The 20,300-nt window shown below is 36.5% G+C and overlaps 1 protein-coding gene across 1 annotated transcript; it reads left to right on the plus strand.

The window, feature by feature from the left end:
• Nucleotides 1-5,271: 5,271 nt before the first annotated feature.
• Nucleotides 5,272-12,252, plus strand: lactbl1a (lactamase, beta-like 1a). Its single transcript, XM_053643677.1, has 6 exons — nt 5,272-5,377; nt 6,480-6,589; nt 9,369-9,526; nt 9,785-9,996; nt 10,664-10,769; nt 11,277-12,252. The coding sequence occupies exons 1-6, from the start codon at nt 5,272-5,274 to the stop codon at nt 12,250-12,252; spliced, it is 1,668 nt and encodes a 555-aa protein (XP_053499652.1).
• Nucleotides 12,253-20,300: the final 8,048 nt, after the last annotated feature.

A 20,300-nucleotide genomic window follows, 5' to 3' on the forward strand; every position in this document is an offset into this window, starting at 1 on the left:
CCCACCTCATAAACATTTATTTGCTGAGGAGAAACCCACTTGACATCCAACTCTACCTGCCTCCTACAGGCCTTTGATATTAACACACTGTGAGATGTGGCTTGTCTTCTATTGCTGCTGATGTAAATTGGAAAAATTGACCTTGCACAAAGAGGTGACATGGGGTTGCATTGGCTGACATTTCCAGGCCGTGGCATAGTTTTCTGTTAAGACTGCTGAGATGCCTGGAGGACATGCAGCTATTTCATGAGTAATTTAATATGTGGAGCTGGACATACCTCTGTGTGAATAACACCCTGGAAATAGCAATTGATATGGAAGACTGCACAGCACCTCTAGAGTCTTAAAGGTGGGCCAGGGTCATCAGCACAAACAGGGGATAGAGACAAAAACAAATCATAGTCACTAAAAATGAGAAAGATAACTATGATGAGTATGTATTAGTGCCCCCTTCATCCATTTGGAAATGACAAACTCTGATGCTCACCTCATTCATCACACATGGGTACAACAAAGGAATCAGTGCTCTAAGGATATGAAAAATGGAAATTTTGGTCAAAGCATTCTTTTAATTATAACAGCCACAGATGGTACAAGGCTAACACTGTCTATGCTTGAACATGTGCTTTGCTGAGCATTGGCCTTCCATGTCCTTTCAATACATTACACCTATTTGTGTTCAGTATAACATTTTAAACCCAGTGCAGTTGAATCTCAAAACTGATTGGTCAGAAGGTGTTGATTAATTTTCTATAAAAACCAGGCTCTGGGACAATGACTTGTATGGCAGACACTCCATAAAGAATAAATAAATGGATTTAAAAACGTGTTATTTAACAAAGAAAGGTAACATCCAGTAAGTTTTCTACAATGCAAAAGTTTTCAGGATAAAAAAAAAAGTGCTTTATGGTTTCTCAATAACATGGCGGGCACTTCTTCTATTATTAACATCAAGAGAGAAAATAAAAGAGGGGCTATGAAATGACTGTTTATAGCTGCTATAACAAGTGTAGACATTCCGCAACATTAAATGTAACTGTAAACAGTTAAAAAAAAAAAGTATGACGTATTATTCACTGATAAAAAAAAGGCAATTCTTGCCAAATTGCTGTGGTATAAGAGAAATAAAACACATTAGGACATGTTGCTATAGGAAAATAGTCAACTTTGGCCACATCACACAACCCCAGTGTAGATTATTTTCCTATAACAACATACCCCATCGTGTTTCATTCCTTACATAACAGGTACAAAAGCTGTAACATGTGTTTTGCTATGTATAGAAGGTATAATGCTGAGCTTTGGCCTTCTATGTCTTTTCAATACATTATACTTATTTGGGTTAAACTACTTAAATGTTATTTAAGCAAATATAAATGTATTGATTACCATTTTGTTGCCTGACATTGTAAGGCACTCATTGTGTTTCATGCTGCATCTATAAAAACTTCAGCATTAGGAGCTTCACAAGGCTTGTATTTTAAGTTTAAAAGAGGAAAGTATGCAGAAGTCTGCTGCCCTCTTGTGCTGTTTGCTGTATTATTGTATGAATGCCTAGTGATCACAAACGTACACAAATATCCATGAAATAAAGCATACCACTTGGAAACAGGGCTGTAGTGCATGAGATTATGTAATGAAACTATAATTAAACAAAATTACATAACACAAATGTAATGACCTAATTCTTCTAATAGAGAGTGATTTTTCAAGCATAGTTAGTCAGGAAATTAATGTTAGGGTTTCCAGAGGAACTCCCTACTGTGCAAAAACACACACTAAAAATGAAATAAAAGAACAAGCTGCCATTATTCCACCTTCTTCAAATCCACTGTGCATCTTTGTCATATCCAAGCTGCCATCTGTTAAAGATGACAGCTTTATAATAGTGTTGTGTTCAGAGAACAGGAGGTACATGTATACATTTAAACTTACATACGTAGGTGACTAGTGAATAATGTGTAGGATGAATACATATTGTATTTCATACCTGACACTTTTAATGCGTCATTGCGGGTAGGGGAAGTTACAGAAAAGGGGAACAGATCTACCTGAAAGAACAGTTGTTGTTGCTGGTTTTTTTTTTTTTTTTTTTTTTTGGGGGGGGGGGGGGGCAAGTACACAGAGTACACACAGATTAAGAGTGTTTTCACATATAGTTCATTTTAAAAAAGAACCAATCCCAGTGAGCCAGAACGGGAACCAGCCGAAACTGAACTCAGTCCTTTTGGTGTTCACAGTATAGTGGACTCAAAAGAGAACCTGGTACTTTTTTAGTCCTCTTCAGCATTGAAGTGATTTCAGACCCTTTCTTGTTCACACCACAACTTCATAAGAACTCAGACCCTAGCTTGCACCCAAAAGTCATCAAGGGACAGAAGGGACAGGAATCCTTGACTTTCTACTTCGACGCATTTGGTCACGGGTGCTCATGTACTTCTGTCATAGTTTTTTTTAAACTTTTACCCAGCATTGTAGTGCTGTTCTGTTATAGCCTCTTTCCTTCATTTTTTGAGAAAGCAAAAGAAACACTTTTATGTTCTTATGTGTTGAGGATTTTTAGCATTTAATGCAATCCTCTTTCCAAATTTCAAGAAGTGCACAGCTCTCCTCCTGAGACCACACAACCCCACGACCTGACATGGTGAAAGATTTGTGTTGCTTTCAGCAGTGATGGAACATGGCTGCAGATATGACAAGCCTCCAGGTGCACATGTCGAAATGAAACGCAAAGCAGACCGGGACCTCATTGCTTTCATATATCATGAAAAAATCGAACCTTTTAGGGTGTTCTGAGATCACTTAGTTTGTTCATACGTACACGCTGAACCGCTCCGAGAGTGTTTGGAGGGCTCAAACGAACTAAGTGTGAAAACACCCTAAGCGTGCACATGAGCATTTAGGCTTGTGTCTTTGGCACGATAGTTAAACAGGAATGTAAAACTTTTCAAAATAACTTGACAGCTTGCCGGCTTGCTCACTGCGTTCGTCTTTGCTCTGCTCGTGACCATGTAAACACATGCTCAGCTCATTGCTCAGGGACAGAGAAAAAAGAGTTATCATATTCACATATGGTGAAAAAGCACCAAGATGTGCCATGTTAGTCAGTATCTTTGTAGCTTTTCCACTGAACACCACCCTCACACTAAACCATACCCTTCCACCTGCTACATACATATATGTGAGAACCAAATGCTCCAGTTCATGCTTTTTCCACCTTTTGCAAAAATTATACTAGCCTCAGTAAAATCTGGTATGGTTTTAAAAGCCACCTTATGGCAATTAATACAGTAAGTAAAAACGCAAAAAAACCCTATAGAATTGCAACACATTAGACTTTTTAGAGCAGAATTTTGAATAAATAAATAAATAAATACCAGGGCTCATGGGCTCGTATCAATACAGGGCTTAGCAGTGCTAAAGTACCCTTTGTCTTTCAAAAAAATATATCCATATAAGGTTTCATTTTTGGCATCCACATCAGATTCATTTATTCATTTTCATTAACCGCTTTATTCTGATCAAGGTCATGGTGGATCAGGAGTCTATCCCGGGAACACTAGGCGAGTATTACACTCTAAATGGAACCATCAAATTATTTGTTGTTAACAAATATTTTGAGGAAGATTACTTTGGATTTTTGTGGAACCAAGCACTGCAGCACCTCCAATGGTCCTAAGAACGTGTTAGGAGGATGTGAGGTTGTGGCTCATTTTGTTCTAGCCCAGAGTGAAAGTTCCCCTAGATTTGATCAACATTTGGGCTGATATTTTTCAGCCCACTTCTCTGAAATATCTGTAACACGTTGAATCCAGTAGAGCATTACCAACCTGAAAAATTTAACTCACAAATTTTTGTGAATAAATACTGTTCATAATATAAGAGAGTACATGATATAAGAGAATTCCCTTCAAATACTTAATTGAATTTTTTTTGTGCACACAAAGCATTTGTATTGTTTCATAAAATTGGGATTAAACCACTGGATTCACATGGGTTATTTTTTACAATGCCTTCATGAGCTTTTTGGAGCTTGAAATTTTTGGTTCCATGGACTGTAAATGGAGGGACAGAAATATTCCATTAAAAAAACTTTCATTCAAAAATGTCTTCATTTGTGTTCCGAAGATGAACAAAAGTATTATGGGTTTTTAACAACATGAGGGTGAGTAATTGATGACAGAATTAAAATTTTTGGGTGAACGATCCCTTTAACAACAAATCATTGGTAATAAAATTTGTAAAAATGAAACACTCCTGAGAACTCCTGTGCCACCATTTGCTCATTTACTTTTGCTGCACTGAACTGTTTGGGGAAAAGCTAGAAACAGGGAAATTCACTTATTTTATAGTCTTTTACACTTTTACACAATTTTACACAAACAAAATGTTTGTAAAATTCAAACTAACACATGTCTGGGTGTACAAATTAAAATATATATTTTTTTAAATAAAGAAATAAATATTTTTAAATAAAAAGCTGTCTGCAAGTTTACCCACAAGACTTTTAAAGAAACATTTAAAGAAATCAAAGGGAAAACATCTGTCCCATACTAAATTACTTTATCTATTTGTTTAATTTTTGCTATAATTTCCTGACCAATGATTTGTTATTAGGACCATTAAAAGCTTCATATTTTGCCAATTTGGGGCCCATTTTTGTCAGTGCCTGTCTTGTTACACTGTTCAGCTAAGATTCAAAAGACCAATTTAACTTGTAAAATGCAGCTTGTATTAAACAGATATTTTATACATAAGCCATACAGGAATAAAATCGAATGGGCAAAATCCATTTTTATAAAGGAGTTCCTTATGAGTGAAAAGTGTGTGTACTTAGACAAGGATATCTCCAGATTATGACGTGGAGTGGATAGTGAGAAGACAGACAAAGGTTGGGATTACATGACTGATGAGCAGACGGTAGCCACGGTTCATTCCTGCCTGGTAGCTGAAATCTACTTGTCATTTGAAAATTTCTGACTGGAACAACAGCATAGAAAGGAGATCCTGAGTAGTACGGCATCATGAGGTTGATTCTCTGGTGTTGAGTGCCTTAGCAAAGCATACTTTGAGGTAAGGTACACAGATTATCAGATGATATTAACAAAATAATGTATCAATGAGTTTGGAAACTATTAAATTTAACAGTATCATTCACTGAAAAATCACACCATAAAATTTGCTGTCATGACAAGATATTGCTAACTATAATCTTGATCTCCTTAACTTTCCACACCTGCTGTACCAGTTGAGACTAATCCAACCTTCAATATGAAGCTGAAGTGGACTAATCTAGGCATCATCTTCTTCTTCATCCTCTCTCTCATCATGACTGGCTGTTTTATATGGCAGTACAGGCTTCCCAAGGTCAAACTAGGTAAGAGAGTAAAGAATTACAGAATAGCATTTGGAAAAAGCCCTTTTCAATACATTTAATGCCTGGAAGTCCATTTGAATGTTTGGCTTTCTGATCACCTTATGCTTAACTGATTGTTTGTAAGGGGGGAAGCCAGAGGATTACACAGAGCTTGACATAGAGGCTCACAGATTGCTTCAGACTGTAAAGCCTATATTCACTTGGGGGGAGGGGCTGTCAAAGGAACTGAAACACTCTATAATGAATGAGTACATTACCCTAATGCACCCAATTTCACATTCATTTCACTGCATTAAATTCAACTGCAAATGCATATGAATATTTTATGATAATAGCCCAGGGTGACTAATGTGACCGAAAGTCCAGTTTGCATTTCAGTGCTAGATATCATTTTAGAATAATTGGCATTTTCTGTAATCTTAACCAATAGAATAAAAGTATGGTCTGTAATCCATAAATTTAAGGATTAAATCATGACATGGCATGCTGTTATAGGAAACTGACCAATGATAAGGTGGTACGAGGGTCATTACCACCCTGAAAAATAATTATTATTTTCCTATAACTGCACATCCATAAGTTTCAAAAAAAAAAAGAAAGAAAGAAAATTATACCACAGCACAGCATTGTCAGACAACAATATATATATTTTTATATTAATTAAGGATCGTCCTACTTTTTAAACATTTGTAGTTACATTTAATAGTAAACAGGACAGAAAATGGACTAACTGGTAGAAAGCACTGACACAGGGGACTCCTTCCATAAATTATATATTATGGTTATATATTATGGAGACTTCTTCTACAAATGTTATTCAGTGTAAATGTTTCTTTACAGAAAGCTTCACAGCATTAAGGGTTAGATGGTTTTCTTTGTTAAAAGATGTTTAAATTGTTTAATTAGCTGTAGATATTATGGAACATCCACCATAAAAGTCTCTGTGAATGAGTTGCTACTATAGAAACGATAATGTAATAGAACAATTACATTAATTTAAATGTATTTGTAAATTTGTCCTTACATCATATAGTTCTTGTTTTACCTATCAACATTGCAGTAGTATAGCATGACTTGGTCCTGAATTTTTTCACTGTTTTAGTGGCTGAAATTAAAGTCCAAGAGGTGAAAGAAGATAAATTGTGCCCACGTTTCCCAGAGCCTGTGCCATTGAAGCATCCCATACCTGCCCTAATGGATGCACTAGAAAAGGTTGGTCCAGCTATAAAAAAAGAAGTCATAATGTATGACCTGGATCAATAATATGCTTCACTGTACTTTGTCATAGTGTGTCATGTGTAATCTATTTTGTTTATTTAACCCCAATACAATATCATTAATATAATAGGACACCATAGCTGCACTTTGTAGGCATACAATTACAACCTGTAGTCCATTAGTATTCACAAACCAACCTTCCTTTTCCACATCCACCATAGGACCACTGCAGGTTATCAGCTCGTGCTCATGTTTGTGCTTTGCTTCATAGTCTTCTGATTCTTACCTATTTAAATGTCATCTCATAAATTACTTATTAGGTCCAAGATCATACCCTTTAAATCAGAAATGTAGGATATAAATTATCTGAGTTAGGATCCATGTACAAAGCCATTTTAATACCAAATCCATAAATACAAAAACAAAATTACAGCCAGTAACTAGGCTGTAGTCAGGACACAGGAAATGACAGGGCAAACCAAAAAAGAAAGGTTCAAACAGCATAAATGATCTGGAGAATAACAAGGCTCAGAAATTACACAGCTGTAATGTTTGGCAAGACTTCTCAATGAATTCATGTTCTTTGCGTGTTTATATACTAGTTCAATGGATCTAGTATACAAACACCAAAAGTGAAGTCTGAGGACACCCACGGGTCCATGATTTTTTAAAAATTTTGTTATATTGTTGGAAATCACATCTCACCATTATCAAATTGTTGTAATTATGACATTTTATTTTTTAATTATGAGTTCTTATAGTTCTGTTTGACTGACCACTTGAATATAATGGGTTTAATCAAAATCTCACTAACTCAAAAACAAGTAGACTTGTTAATACTGAAGCCTGGACATGCTGTGTTCTGTTGGTGGAAAGTCCAGGATTAGAAATACAGAAACACTGCTCTGCATCATACCAGTGCCACATACACTACCATATAACTGTCACTGATGAGCTGAGAATGGTCCAATAACTAAATAATCTGGTCAGTGGTGGTCCTATGATGCAGCAGATTTTTTGTCCAGGAAGAACTCCTAGAAAGGAACTTCCTGCTGTGGAAGCAACAGTGGAAAGGAAGTTGGTTCAGAGCCACTCAGGAGTGGCCCGACACCATGCACCCCTTCAAAAAAATTTTTGAGGAGGGGGCTACCAACCCAACTAAAACCATCCCCCACCCTCCTTGCCCCACTTCGGACATCGCTCTGCCTCCTTTCTCTGCTGTGGACGTTGCTGTACCTCCTTGCTCCTCTGAAGACATCCCCTAGCCCCTCAGCCCTGCAAAGGGCATTTCTCTGTCTCCCTGCTCCACCTTAGATGTTGCTATGCCACCCGGCTTTTCTTTGGACCACGCTCCACCTCCCTGTTCTGCTGAGGACATCGCTCTGCCTCCCTGCTCCACTGAGGAGGTTGCTCTACTTTCCTGCTCCACTGAGGACATCGCTCCTCTCCCTTGTTCTGATCTCTCACACCTGCTCATGTTAATAAGCACCCCATATAACTTCTAGTTTTTCTGTGCCTTTTTGTCAAGCTTCTGTTGCTGTTGGTGTCTGTTACTTTGCCCTCCGTAGTCTTAGTCTGTATGTTTTGTTGTTTTGTGTGTTGCTGTTTTTACACTGTGCACAATCCCGGACAGTAGCAATACAGTCAAAATCTGGATTGGTGATCCTACGATTGGGGTGCCATTTGTGTCTCACTGCTATTACATTTACCAAGGTGTATGCAAAGTAAAATTAAAATACATTTTAAATATATGTAAAATGTCCTTCATAACAGCATATGTGGAAATTTACTTAAAACAATAATAAACACCTCTACAGCACTTACAAAAGAGCATTTTTGCCTACCCCAGCCACTACAGCTATACTTCACATTGAAATCTAATTATTAAATTACTTCAAAAAAATTTTTTCTTTTCATTAATGTGTAAATCCATTTAACAGCTCATGCTTGAAACATCCTTTTCTATTAGTCCATTATAGTATATGAAAAATGTACATTTTAGTTCCCACAACAATCCCACAACCATATTACCTGAACACAGTCACTTCTATGAAATGTATAGAACATTCCACAAATCTCATACTGTACAGAAAGTTCATCATCATTTCAATTTCCTGTAGATCATGGGAAGAAAATACTTTTCTATATTTTTTCAGTGATACTGACTGACAGGGTCACTTTGACAGTGGAACCATGTTACCCAAATTAAAGATTTAACGTAAATTATCATTATTATTATTATTATTATTATTATTAGTTTATTTATTTATTTATATCATTATCATTATATAATATAATAATAAACCATATTTTATGTAAATTATTGGAATGTCCTTAATGTGTTCATGTCATTAGTATGGATGCAAGTTAACCACATTTTGTGTATTGGATAATTTTATGTTAAGTAACCCTGTTACTTTTAACCCTGTTACTCATTTAAGAGCAAGCTGCAGTGACATGAAAGAAATCTTTTTTTTTTTTTAAATAGATATTATTACCTGAGATGGTTTAACATAAATAAATATTACATATTTAAATATTTTTTAAATAGTTAAATGCACCTTTTACTATTAGGTTCAATGTTAAAAAAAATAGATCAAATGTTTGTAAGTGTTACATAAATAGCAGCCCAATCATATAATCACCCATACTGTATATCTGCATAGTGCTATAAAGTAAATTTGATTAAATGGCCAAAAATGGTAGATACAAGTAAGGTGTACCTAATAATCTGTCAGTTGGGTGAATGACTGTAACAGGAAAACATTTTTAGGTGGATTCTCTATTGAGGACCAGCATTGATGTAACAGCGCTGCCAACAATTTCATGCATTGTCATCTATAATGACTCTGTGCTGTGGAATGGGAACTTTGGCAGAAGAAATGGGAGTGACCCAAAATCTTCACCACCAAACGAATACACAGTCTATAGGTAAGGAAATGACAGACTACAGTCTCTCTTTATATATAGTGGCTTTGCATATTTGTATGTCTCTTGCTGTTCATCTCATACATACGTATCTACGTATATCCAAGATAATGACCTATCACATGTAGCCAACCCAGTGACTTTTGAAATACCATTATCTCTAGAATATACATAATATTCAGCATATCTCATTGAGATTGTAGATTATGGTTATAGAAAAATCCCACTAATTCACTTTTTTTTTTTTTTTTTTAACACCAGAATTGCCACTTTATCTAAGATCTTCCCTACTCTTATGCTGTATAAGTTGTGGGAGGATGGTAAAGTGAACTCTTTGGATGACAATCTAGAGAAGTATGTAAAGAACTTCACCATAAAGAACCCTCTGGGAAATGGGGCAGCATTTAAAAGAAATGGTAAAACACAATTCCATTCCTCTATCACTCTCAGAAGGATGGCCAGTCAGCTATCAGGTACTCAGATCTAGATATGGAAGGCCAGATCACTGTCATGTTTACTTCTAGCTTTTGTCTTAACCTATGTAATTTAGCTTGATAATTAACTGATTCGTTGAACTGGGTGTGTATAAAATATAAAGTATTTTAAGTATAAAGTGGATAAGTCTACAAAGGAGGAGATTGATTATCTATGTATTATATAAGTATTATATACTTGCACTGATCATAAAACTTCAGTCAGAATTTGCACTAAACACAAAATATCTTGTGACCTTGTTGACATTATTCAAGTGTGTAATTACTTACTGTAATTATAAATATGCTGAGTCTAGCATTTGGTAAATTGGTGAATACCTTGGTTGCTGTAATACACATTTTGACCTGTGAATGCAATTCAGAACATTAATCAGCGCAGACTGGTTCAGCCTGTGATTCAGCACTGAACTTACATTATCCTTAAATGACTATTTGATAAGAGTATTTTGGACTGTTGCCAGAAAATAATGGAATAAAGACACTCCAGACTAGATGCAGCATGCTGTTTGTATTATTTTCCAGTTTTATCTACATAAATTTTTTTTTTAAATGATTGCTCATTCAGTAATAGTAATAATTAGATCATTTTGTCAATCTATTGTCAATCTGATTATTGACTAACAAAATATAGTATTATTGACTGCAGGATTGCCCAGGCGACTTAGAGGGACCAGTCTACTCTGGAACGGCCAGACTCATGAGGCAATTGATTTATTGCAAGATGATATCCTTGTGGCAGACCCTGGAACAAAGTAAGATAACTAATTGTATGACAGAGTGCTTTGAGCCCCAAATCTGGGGACAATATGTACTGCACCTTTTTTTACGCTTTAACACAGCTCATGAAGGACTCAATATCAGCTTTAAAAGCATTTGCTCATTATCTGGTAGGATGATTCTGCCATGTCCAAGCACAAACTACATGAAACACAAAGATGTGTGATGTGCAAGTGTCCCAGGTCTTGAATTGGTAGGCATTTGTTTATATTTTAATGCAGACATTTGTTGATCTAATAAGTAAAATTGCCTTGCTTCAGCTGCCTAACAAATATATCTGGGCACAAGAGACATAATGACTAGTGAATTTGTAAATAAATGCTAGATAAATGCCAGAATAGGCTATATTAACTAGATCAAGTGCCTGAGATTAGATTAAGGATGATGCAAAATCCCTTAGGACATCAATCTCCAGGGGCAAGGTTGGACAGCCATGTAAAAGACTTTCCCAGACAAGTATTCTTCCCTCTCTCTGTCCCCAGATGCCACTACAGTAATCTGGCCTTCTCCCTGTTGGCCCACGTCATGGCAGACAAGGTGACAGGAACAGATTACGAGAGCTGGGTATCCAAAAATATCCTCCAACCATTAGGCATGGAGGACACTAGCTTTGAAATCACCACAAAAATTAAGAGAGAGATGGCAGTGGGGGTTTACCCAAGTGGCCAGCGCACGCCTCTCTATGACCTTGGTTGGTACCGACCCTCGGGACAGATGTACTCCACTACGGCGGACATGGCCAAGCTGATGATGGTTCTCCTGGGGGCATATAACCATCGAGTCCTCCAGGAGGACACGCTGAAAACCATGCTGACACCAATTTTCCACTGTGACACCAGCTACTTCTCAAGCCAAACAGGCACTCCTTGGGAAGTGTACAAACAACTGGAATATGAGATTATCCGTAAAGATGGAGATCTGGACGGGTATTCAGCTGTGCTCTCACTTGTGCCACACCTTAAGCTGGGGTTGGTCATTCTGATGGCTGGGACTAAGCCTGCTAATGAAGATCTTGTAACCAAATCCTACAGTTATCTCATCCCTGCTATGGAGCAGGCTTTCAGAGATGCACCTCATGTCCTCATACCTCCTCCTGATCCAGCACCCTATATGGGCCTCTTCACCTACAGTAACATGACCTTCTATGAAATCAAAGGAGGCTCAGATGGCATATTGTCAATGCAGCAGTTTGGACCACCTGTGGATGAAATGGTTCCTTTGGATTATAGCACTTGGAGGCTGAGTTATTTAGAGGAGCGGGTGTTCAAGGTGGTGTTTGAGAAGGAGTATCCATGTCAGCTGAGGATCAGGAACACTTCTGTTGCAATGGAGTCTCAGGATAGGCAGCTGTTAAACTTTTACATATTCAGTGAGAATGGCCTTGCACCTGGATTTGATGTACCAGGCCTGAACATTTACAATGTGATGCGAATATCACGCAGACCAATTTTCAACTGAGGTGATACTCAAAAAAAGAAACTAATAATAAATAATTTCTATTCTTTTCTTAATTGGGAAGCGTTTTGGTTTTTTTGCAAACTAACTTGGTACGTGAGTGAATGAATATTATGTAAGGAAGAAAACTTTGGGAGGCTCCCATTGGTAGAACACAAAAGCGTTTGCCCATTATCGGAACGTTTCAAGTTTGGTTACCTACAGTGCTACAGCCACCTATGGCGTCCAAGAGAGCAAAATTGGTCATGCACTCTCAATGGAAGGGATGGCATGTTCTATCCCCCTTGTCAATCAGAGTAATAGCAACCAATCATGGCTGAGTTCATGACTGGGAGACCTCAGTCAGTCCGGATCGGAAGCAGCATCTCCAGCACTACCACACTGAGCGCTCAGTCCACTTCTGTTCACTCTGCTGACTCATGACTGTGCAGCAATGCACAGCTCCAATCACTTCATCTAGTTTGCCAATGACATGACTGTGGTGGGTCTCATCAGCAATAATGACAAGTCAGCATAAAGAGAGGAGGTGCAGCAGCTAATGGAGAGCCAACAACCTGTCTCTGAGCATGGACAAAACAAAAGAGATGGTTGTTGACTTGAAGAGAGCATGGAGCCCTGAACATCGAACTCTCCATTAAACATTGACTGCTCCTCCGTGGAGATCGTCAAGAGCACCAAATTCCTTGGTGTTCACCTGGTGGAGAACTGCACCTGGTCCCTCAACACCAGCTCCATAACCAAGAAAGCCCAGCGGCATCTCTACTTTCTGAGAAGGGTTGCAAAACAATGTCATTCTTAAAAGTGGGTCGCACTTTTGTTTACTTATGTTTACATTCACAGCATTTTTATTATATCATTATTCTTTTGTTATATCAGGCACTTCCACACTAGAACTGCGTACTGGTCGGCACTACACTGTCACTTACTGTGCCTATTGTCCTGTTTTAATAGTTACTGTACTGTCTTGTGTGGTTTGCACATGTTTGCACGTGCACTTTATATAGAAATGTGTAGGTTTTATTTAGTTCTAGGTCATCTCATGTGGTTAGTGTGTTGTTTTATGTGGCACCATGGTCTTGGAGGAATGTTGTTACATTTCACTGTGTACTGTACTGGCTGTATTTGGTTGAAATGACAATAAAGCCAATAGACTTGACTTGACGTGACTTGATGTATGTGGAAGAGGGCAGTTGGCACTTAACTCCAAGTGTGTTAAGCTGACCTGTGATATGAGCATGAGCTAATGTTCAAAGAGGTGAGTGGCTGGCATTACTTGTCTCGGAGGACAACCTGATTGATAGCTGGCATGTGACAGGGGATGGGCTGGTGGCCTACTGTAGTGGTGAGGGTGTTGGTTTACAGAGCTCAAAGACCCATCAAATCCCTGGATTTGAACCCGTGCTGGCCTCTGGCACTGATGATTGTATGCTAGTGGGTGGGAACAGGCAAATGTGTAAATTATTATAAACCTATGCTTTGTGTTACAGGTGGCACTAAGGGGCTGTTATAAAATGAATCCGCTCCTTCTGACCAATCAGAATCGAGGATTCAACAGCACGCTGGCATAATTAAAAGAATTTTATACTGAATGTCTTTATTGTAAGATGAATTCTAAGTGACTTAATGATATTGCTGTACAAGCTGGACTGGCATGACATGACTGAAATTTTCCATTCTGTAACAAAGTTTAGGTTGGAAATTGTTCAAGAATTCACCCTTAAAACTGTTAATTTTTTCCCCATATATAAGACTGATATATTTTATTTATTTTATATTGTATATAAAATGTTTTCTTTTATTTCAGTATCTATTTAAGATATTCAAATTATAGATAATTATAAATTATCTTTATAAATTATAAATGATTACACAGTCTGCTCACTACTGAAAAACTACACACATTTGAAAAACTACACTTTCATACAGGTATTGTTAATTCGTGACAAATTACAAACTAAACATACATTTTTATTTGTTTAAGTTCAGTTATGTGCAAAGGTTTCTGCCCCTTCCTTTTTTAATGAAGAAATCAACAAAGAGATTTAATGCAAGTTTTACAAGTGTTCCCTCATTATCATTTACAGTGTCACAAGTGGTTAAGTGCTTCACTAGCTGTGTGAAAAGTCAGCGTTGTCTGCTTTAGGTCTTGTGATTGCTGTATTCTTGATCTCATTAACTGCTGACCTTTGTCAGTCGTGGTAAACAATCTTTCCAGCCTTACAAAAAACTTTAGAGACAGAGGGTTTGTAGATGTCAAAAAGTAATCAAACTTTATTGAAACAATAAAGTGAGACAGTCTGCAAAAAGTCTGAATTATACACAAAACATGTCTTTTTATACTTTTCTGAAGCAGTAAAATTATCCCTAGGCGGGGCATTCGCCTTTTCTTTCTAGAAACGAACCTATCTCCATTGCCTTAATTAATTATTCATATCCATATCATAACTTACATTTGTGGCACATGCATTGTCAGTTGTATTTTCTTAAATGTTTTATCAGGACAGGGGTTTTACTTTCTCCCATAATTCACCCTTATACCGTAATTATTTTCTGGCTATAGTCCCAGCCTGGTACCCTTCCTCCTGGAAGTCTTATCTGTTATTTTGACACTGGTTTGCAAGCTTAAAGGGCTTTGTTTGGAAACACAGTTCTGGTGAATGTCTAATTGCTAATTTATTGTCATAGAGTAAAGCTGCTTTAGACAAACACAAGGTTCTTCTAACTCAATTTACAAACTTAGAATGTAATCCGATTAAAAAGTGTTTTATGGTTTTAGATTATGCTTCTAAAAAGAAACACCTGCTGTGCAGTAAAGCATATCCAAATATTAGTTACACAGATTATGCTTTGTCAATATATTCTATAACAGCAACAAGCTTAGAGTTTGAGCCTGCTTGAATTTTCCATGCCTTAACAAATTCAAATAAATGAACTTTGTTTTGTAGCTCTACTATGCAATAGAGGTGCATTCTTCATGTTTACACAGACATAAACGGGTGCGCTCTTTCGCTCTCATTTCTATGCATGCTCCATATATTTTGATAGCCAGATATTTGGTTGCAATTATTTTCTTTAATTACAAATAAAGTAGGAATCACCATGTGCAAACTCAAGTCTCACTGAAAGGGGGAAAAAAAACCCTTCAGGAACTTATGCTTTGCAAGAGTCCTGAATGAAATAACTAAAGTGTAGTGTTAAAACAGCATGTCCTGTGGGAACCCAGTGAAATGCACCATAAAAAATTAATTCATACTGCATTAACAAAAATAAATCATTAATCAGAATCAGAATGATCATTAACATTCTGCCACCATCATTAGCCTATTTTAAGCTTTAATGTGCAACGCTAATACTCTGCTGATAGAAAACCAAATTATTTATCAAGGTTATCAGAGTTTACATTAGTTATCTTTGTTATTAAAGAACAAGTAAACATCATGGTGAAACAGGGAATTACACATGAAGACACACACAAGTATCATACCTGTAGCATGTATAAAGCAGGGTCTGGGGGAAAACTCACATCTTTCTCAGCAGTATCTATACTTACATGAAAGTATATTATGTGCTTACAACCTACTGACGAGCATGGACTGCAAACTGTCCATGACCAAGACATCCAGAAAATCACTGGTAATAAGAATAAGAATTAAAATAAGATTAAGAATAATGCAGGTGAGCACACAGATTTTCACAGTTTGAATACAAAATGAAGAAGAGAATAATAATAATAATAATAATAATAATAATAATAATAGAAGGAGTAAGCGGTAGAAGATGGATGGATGGATGGATGGATAATAATAATAATGTACATCATAACAAGACTAAGAATAATAAAAAGAAAAAAAGTATAAATTTCATTTCCAACAAAATTTGAAAATACATCAAACAACAATAAACGATCAATATGGAAGTAATAGGAATAAAATTTATGAAATAAAAATGTACATAACTATAAAAGTGTGATTATAAAATGTGACCATAAATAGTACCTGGTTTATAAAAAAAAATAATCTGCAAATCAAATGTACATCTAGCTACACCAGAGTAAATGTATATAATTTTTTTTTTTTAAAAAGGTTCTTCTACGCAAATGCTTTAGAAAAAAATCATGTGTCCATGTTTTCTCACTGAAATTTCTTGAAATACAGCTGTGCTGAATTGTTTGTCTTTGTACTGTTACGCAGAACAATAAAATGAGGTTTTCATCTCCATGCCAATCAAGCTGCAGTTTATTAACCAACATAAACACAGGGTGGAGATGATAAAGTGCTCGAATGGTCTTTGAAGTTGTGTTTTAAAAGGAAAGGCACAGGCACGGAGTACAGAAAGTTCAGAAGACAGTACATATAGCCCAGAGCTCAGCTGAAGATGAAGGTCTTGCCAGTCGTTCTACTGATTTTGGCCATTGGCCTAATCTCAGATGCTGTGATTGTTCATGTAAGTGTATTAACCTTTATATGTATTTTTCTGCAGATGCTCTTAACAAGTGAGACAGAATCCAGTGCAGCCATAAAGCTGAGCAGTTGAAGGGTCAGGATCTCGTTTAAGGGCAGAACAGTTGCTCTGTGGCAGGGATTTGAACTCAAAATACTATGGTGACCAAGCTAGCACTGTTAAATTACTATCCTCAAATGGTAATTTACCATTTCACAGATAATACAATATAGAATTAATAATAGATAATAGTAGAATAATAAATGTACTAACTCACAGAGCATGAGAATGTGCTTGCAAGAAAAATGTTAGAAATAACAGTGCCTAACAATATAAAAGCAAGTTGTTTTAAACTATTTAAGTAGAATTTCTTTATGTTTGGCAGATATATTACACTCTTATGAAAAGAAATATAAATCTAGTTTCAGAATGTTTCCTTATTAGAGGCGGTTTCAAACGTATACATTGCACAACAAAATGGCAAATATTATGGACCTATATATGTGGTGCCTGACTCCAGTGTCTGCAATACTGTATCTAAATTACAGCACGTGTTCATTTTACCATGTTTAGCAAAACAGTTTTAATTTTAAACATATTTTGCAATTTGGTGACAGAGTGCTCTTGTTATACCAGTAGAATCGACTCTTTAATTTTATTTTTATTCAGGAAGGAGAATTTTCTTTCTCACTTGAATCAGTAAAAAAGCTTTGGGACATCCTGGCTAATGGAGAGTCGACTAAACCGACGAATCGCTTAAGTGTGTTCAGCGCTGTGACAGTGTGTGAAAACCCACTCCTTCCTAAGGAATTTCAGCCTCTGTGCCAAAGCAAAAATGCACAAGTTCATTTCTCCAGACTTGGTAAGCACAATGTACAATAGAATATAATAGAATAGGAGACATTTAAAATACAAAAAAACTAGTTGCAAAAATATAGGTATATATATACACTCACTGGCCACTTTAATAGGAACACCTGTATACCTGGTCATTTATGGATTAATCCAATCAGCCAATCATGAGAATGGTCAGACTATTTTAAGCTGACAGAAAAGCTATGGTAATGCACATAACCCAGTTTTTACAACTTTGGTAAGCAGAAAAGCATCTCAGAATGCAAACTACATCAATTCTTGAGGCAGATGGGCTTTAACAACAGAAGACTACATTTGGTAGGAATCCAAATGGGCACAGACCAGAGTGGGAAAAGACCAGGCAGTGTTTTTCCAATCTTCATCTGTCCAGTTTCTGTCTTTTTTTTTTTTAAATTGTCAGCACCATCCTAAATAAATTCTACTTTTGTTTGTGAAAATCGCAGGGGATCAGCAATTTCTGAAACACTCAAACCAGCCTGTCTGGCACCAACAATCATACCATGATCAAAGTCACTAAGTTCACATTTTGTCCCCATTCTGATGTTTGGTGAAAACATTAACTGAAACTCTTCACTTGTATCTGCATGATTTTATGCATTGTGTTGCTGCTACATGATTGGCTGACTGGATACTGAATTGCATGAATGAGCGGTTATACAGGTGTTCCTATTAAAGTGGCTGGTGAGTATATATGATAAATCACAGGGTGGAGGAGTGTGATGTGAAGGAGCGATAGTTATGTTGAAAGTCAATGAAAGTTGATTTGATGTTTATAGTAGATTGGAGTACTTACCGATAATGTTTTTATCCTCTGAAATTACTAGTGTGTACTGAAAAGACATTTCTTTTTTGTTTCCTGCAGCACTTCTCTCCAGAAATAGCGATGTATGTGAGCTCTGTTCATTTGCGGCTTGCACTGGTTGCTGAACATGACTCAGTACAATACTGGTTCTTCATGATTGAAGATTTCTCTATCTCTCTCTCTTTTATTAGTTTGACAAATTCATTATGCATACCTGTATGTAATCTGTCTTTGTGTTGTAATCATTTTTTATGTACAATCAGCATTTAAAAGAAGCTTCAAATTCATCTCTATTAAAACTCTGTTACGATAGCTTTAAGAAGTAACTCTTTGTGGTAGAATTTATATATTAATTGTTTCCTGTTTTCTATATGTATTTTACTATAAGCATTTATTCTGATTTGATACCAACACTTGTAATCCCATAATATAGTACAAACCCAAGATGAAATTAAATATAATAAATAAATCTCACTGATGGTCATTGATCATTGGTATTCTATGTCAGAGCATTTGAAAATGTGGGAATATAAGTGTGAAACTTTTAGATACAACATGCTGTTCTTTGTCAAAAAATAGTGCATTAGTGTGAAAAGTCAAATCCAACATCATGATCATGAAATAAACATTTCAGCACAAATTGAATATATGTTAAAGAGCCTAGCACTTACAATCCTTCACTACCTGAATACCTTCGATGAATCTGAAATTAAAGTGATGGTAATTAGGAAAAATAAGATCCTGTATATTACAGGCCCTGCCTTGCATAAGTATTGCCCCCAATCCCTTTACCCTTTCCACATTTTGTACTGTTACAATCTGGAACTAAAATGGACTTAATTTAGAGTATACGTCACAAATCTACACAAATTAGCCAATAATATTGTAGTGGGTAAGTCTATATGTCTAATAATAAATATAGTCTAATAATAAAACAAAGAAGATGCAGGACTGTTGAGCAATTAGAATCCTGTATTAGACTCGAATGGGACAACCTTCCTCTCCCAAAACTCCAGCAACTGCTCTCCTTAGTTCCCAGACGTATACGGACTGTTGTTAAAAGAAGAGGGGATGCTACACAGTGGTAACATGGCCCTGTTCCAACTTTTTTGAGATGTGTTACTGCCATCAAATTTAAAAATTACCTTATTATTCCCTTAAAATGGTACATTTCCTCAGTTTATGTTCTATTGTGATTAAAATATGGGTTTATGAGATTTGCAAATATTAAATTCCTTTGGCTCCCATCCACAATCTGTCTAAACATACATAAATAAATTAAACTGTACACAATTCCCTATGCAGTTTTTAAAAAATTGTGCTCAGTTACCAAAAATGTCAGTTTCTGTAGGTTTTTCGGTTCATGCACTGTAGGGTTAAATATTAAAAATCTGAAACACTTTACAGTTGGCTTTGTGACTGTAAGTCATTCTCTTCAAATGCTATTGAGCTTTAAATTATGGTATAATTTGTGTATGAGCCCATTCGGTAGTGAAATACATGGCAATTTTTGCATATGATTTCATAGTTCATTTTATTAAATATAAAAAATCTAAAAGGTATGAGTTATAGATGAATACTTTACGGTTGGTTTTATGACTGTAAGTCATTCCCTTGCTATTAAAGTTAGAAACGTGTATACCAGTGTCGTATGTAACTTTAGAGATGGTCACTTAATTTGCGAATATCGAACGTCCAACGTCAATCCAACTTTATGCCAGTCTTGTACGAAATGAAGTATGTGTGATGCTGAAAGGAAACTGGGTAACACCGATACTGTCAGACAGTCCGCTCACTGCGGTCTCAGGCTCGTCCTACTGGAGCTGCGGCACTTCGTCTCTCCTAAAGCTCATCACTGATAAGGCGCAAGTGGTGCAGGGATGATGGTAGAGGTGGCTCGATGCAGGGATGATCGTAGATTTCACAGTTTGCA

The sequence above is a fragment of the Ictalurus furcatus genome, chromosome 15, assembly GCF_023375685.1.
Source record: "Ictalurus furcatus strain D&B chromosome 15, Billie_1.0, whole genome shotgun sequence".
Classification (NCBI taxonomy): domain Eukaryota; kingdom Metazoa; phylum Chordata; class Actinopteri; order Siluriformes; family Ictaluridae; genus Ictalurus; species Ictalurus furcatus.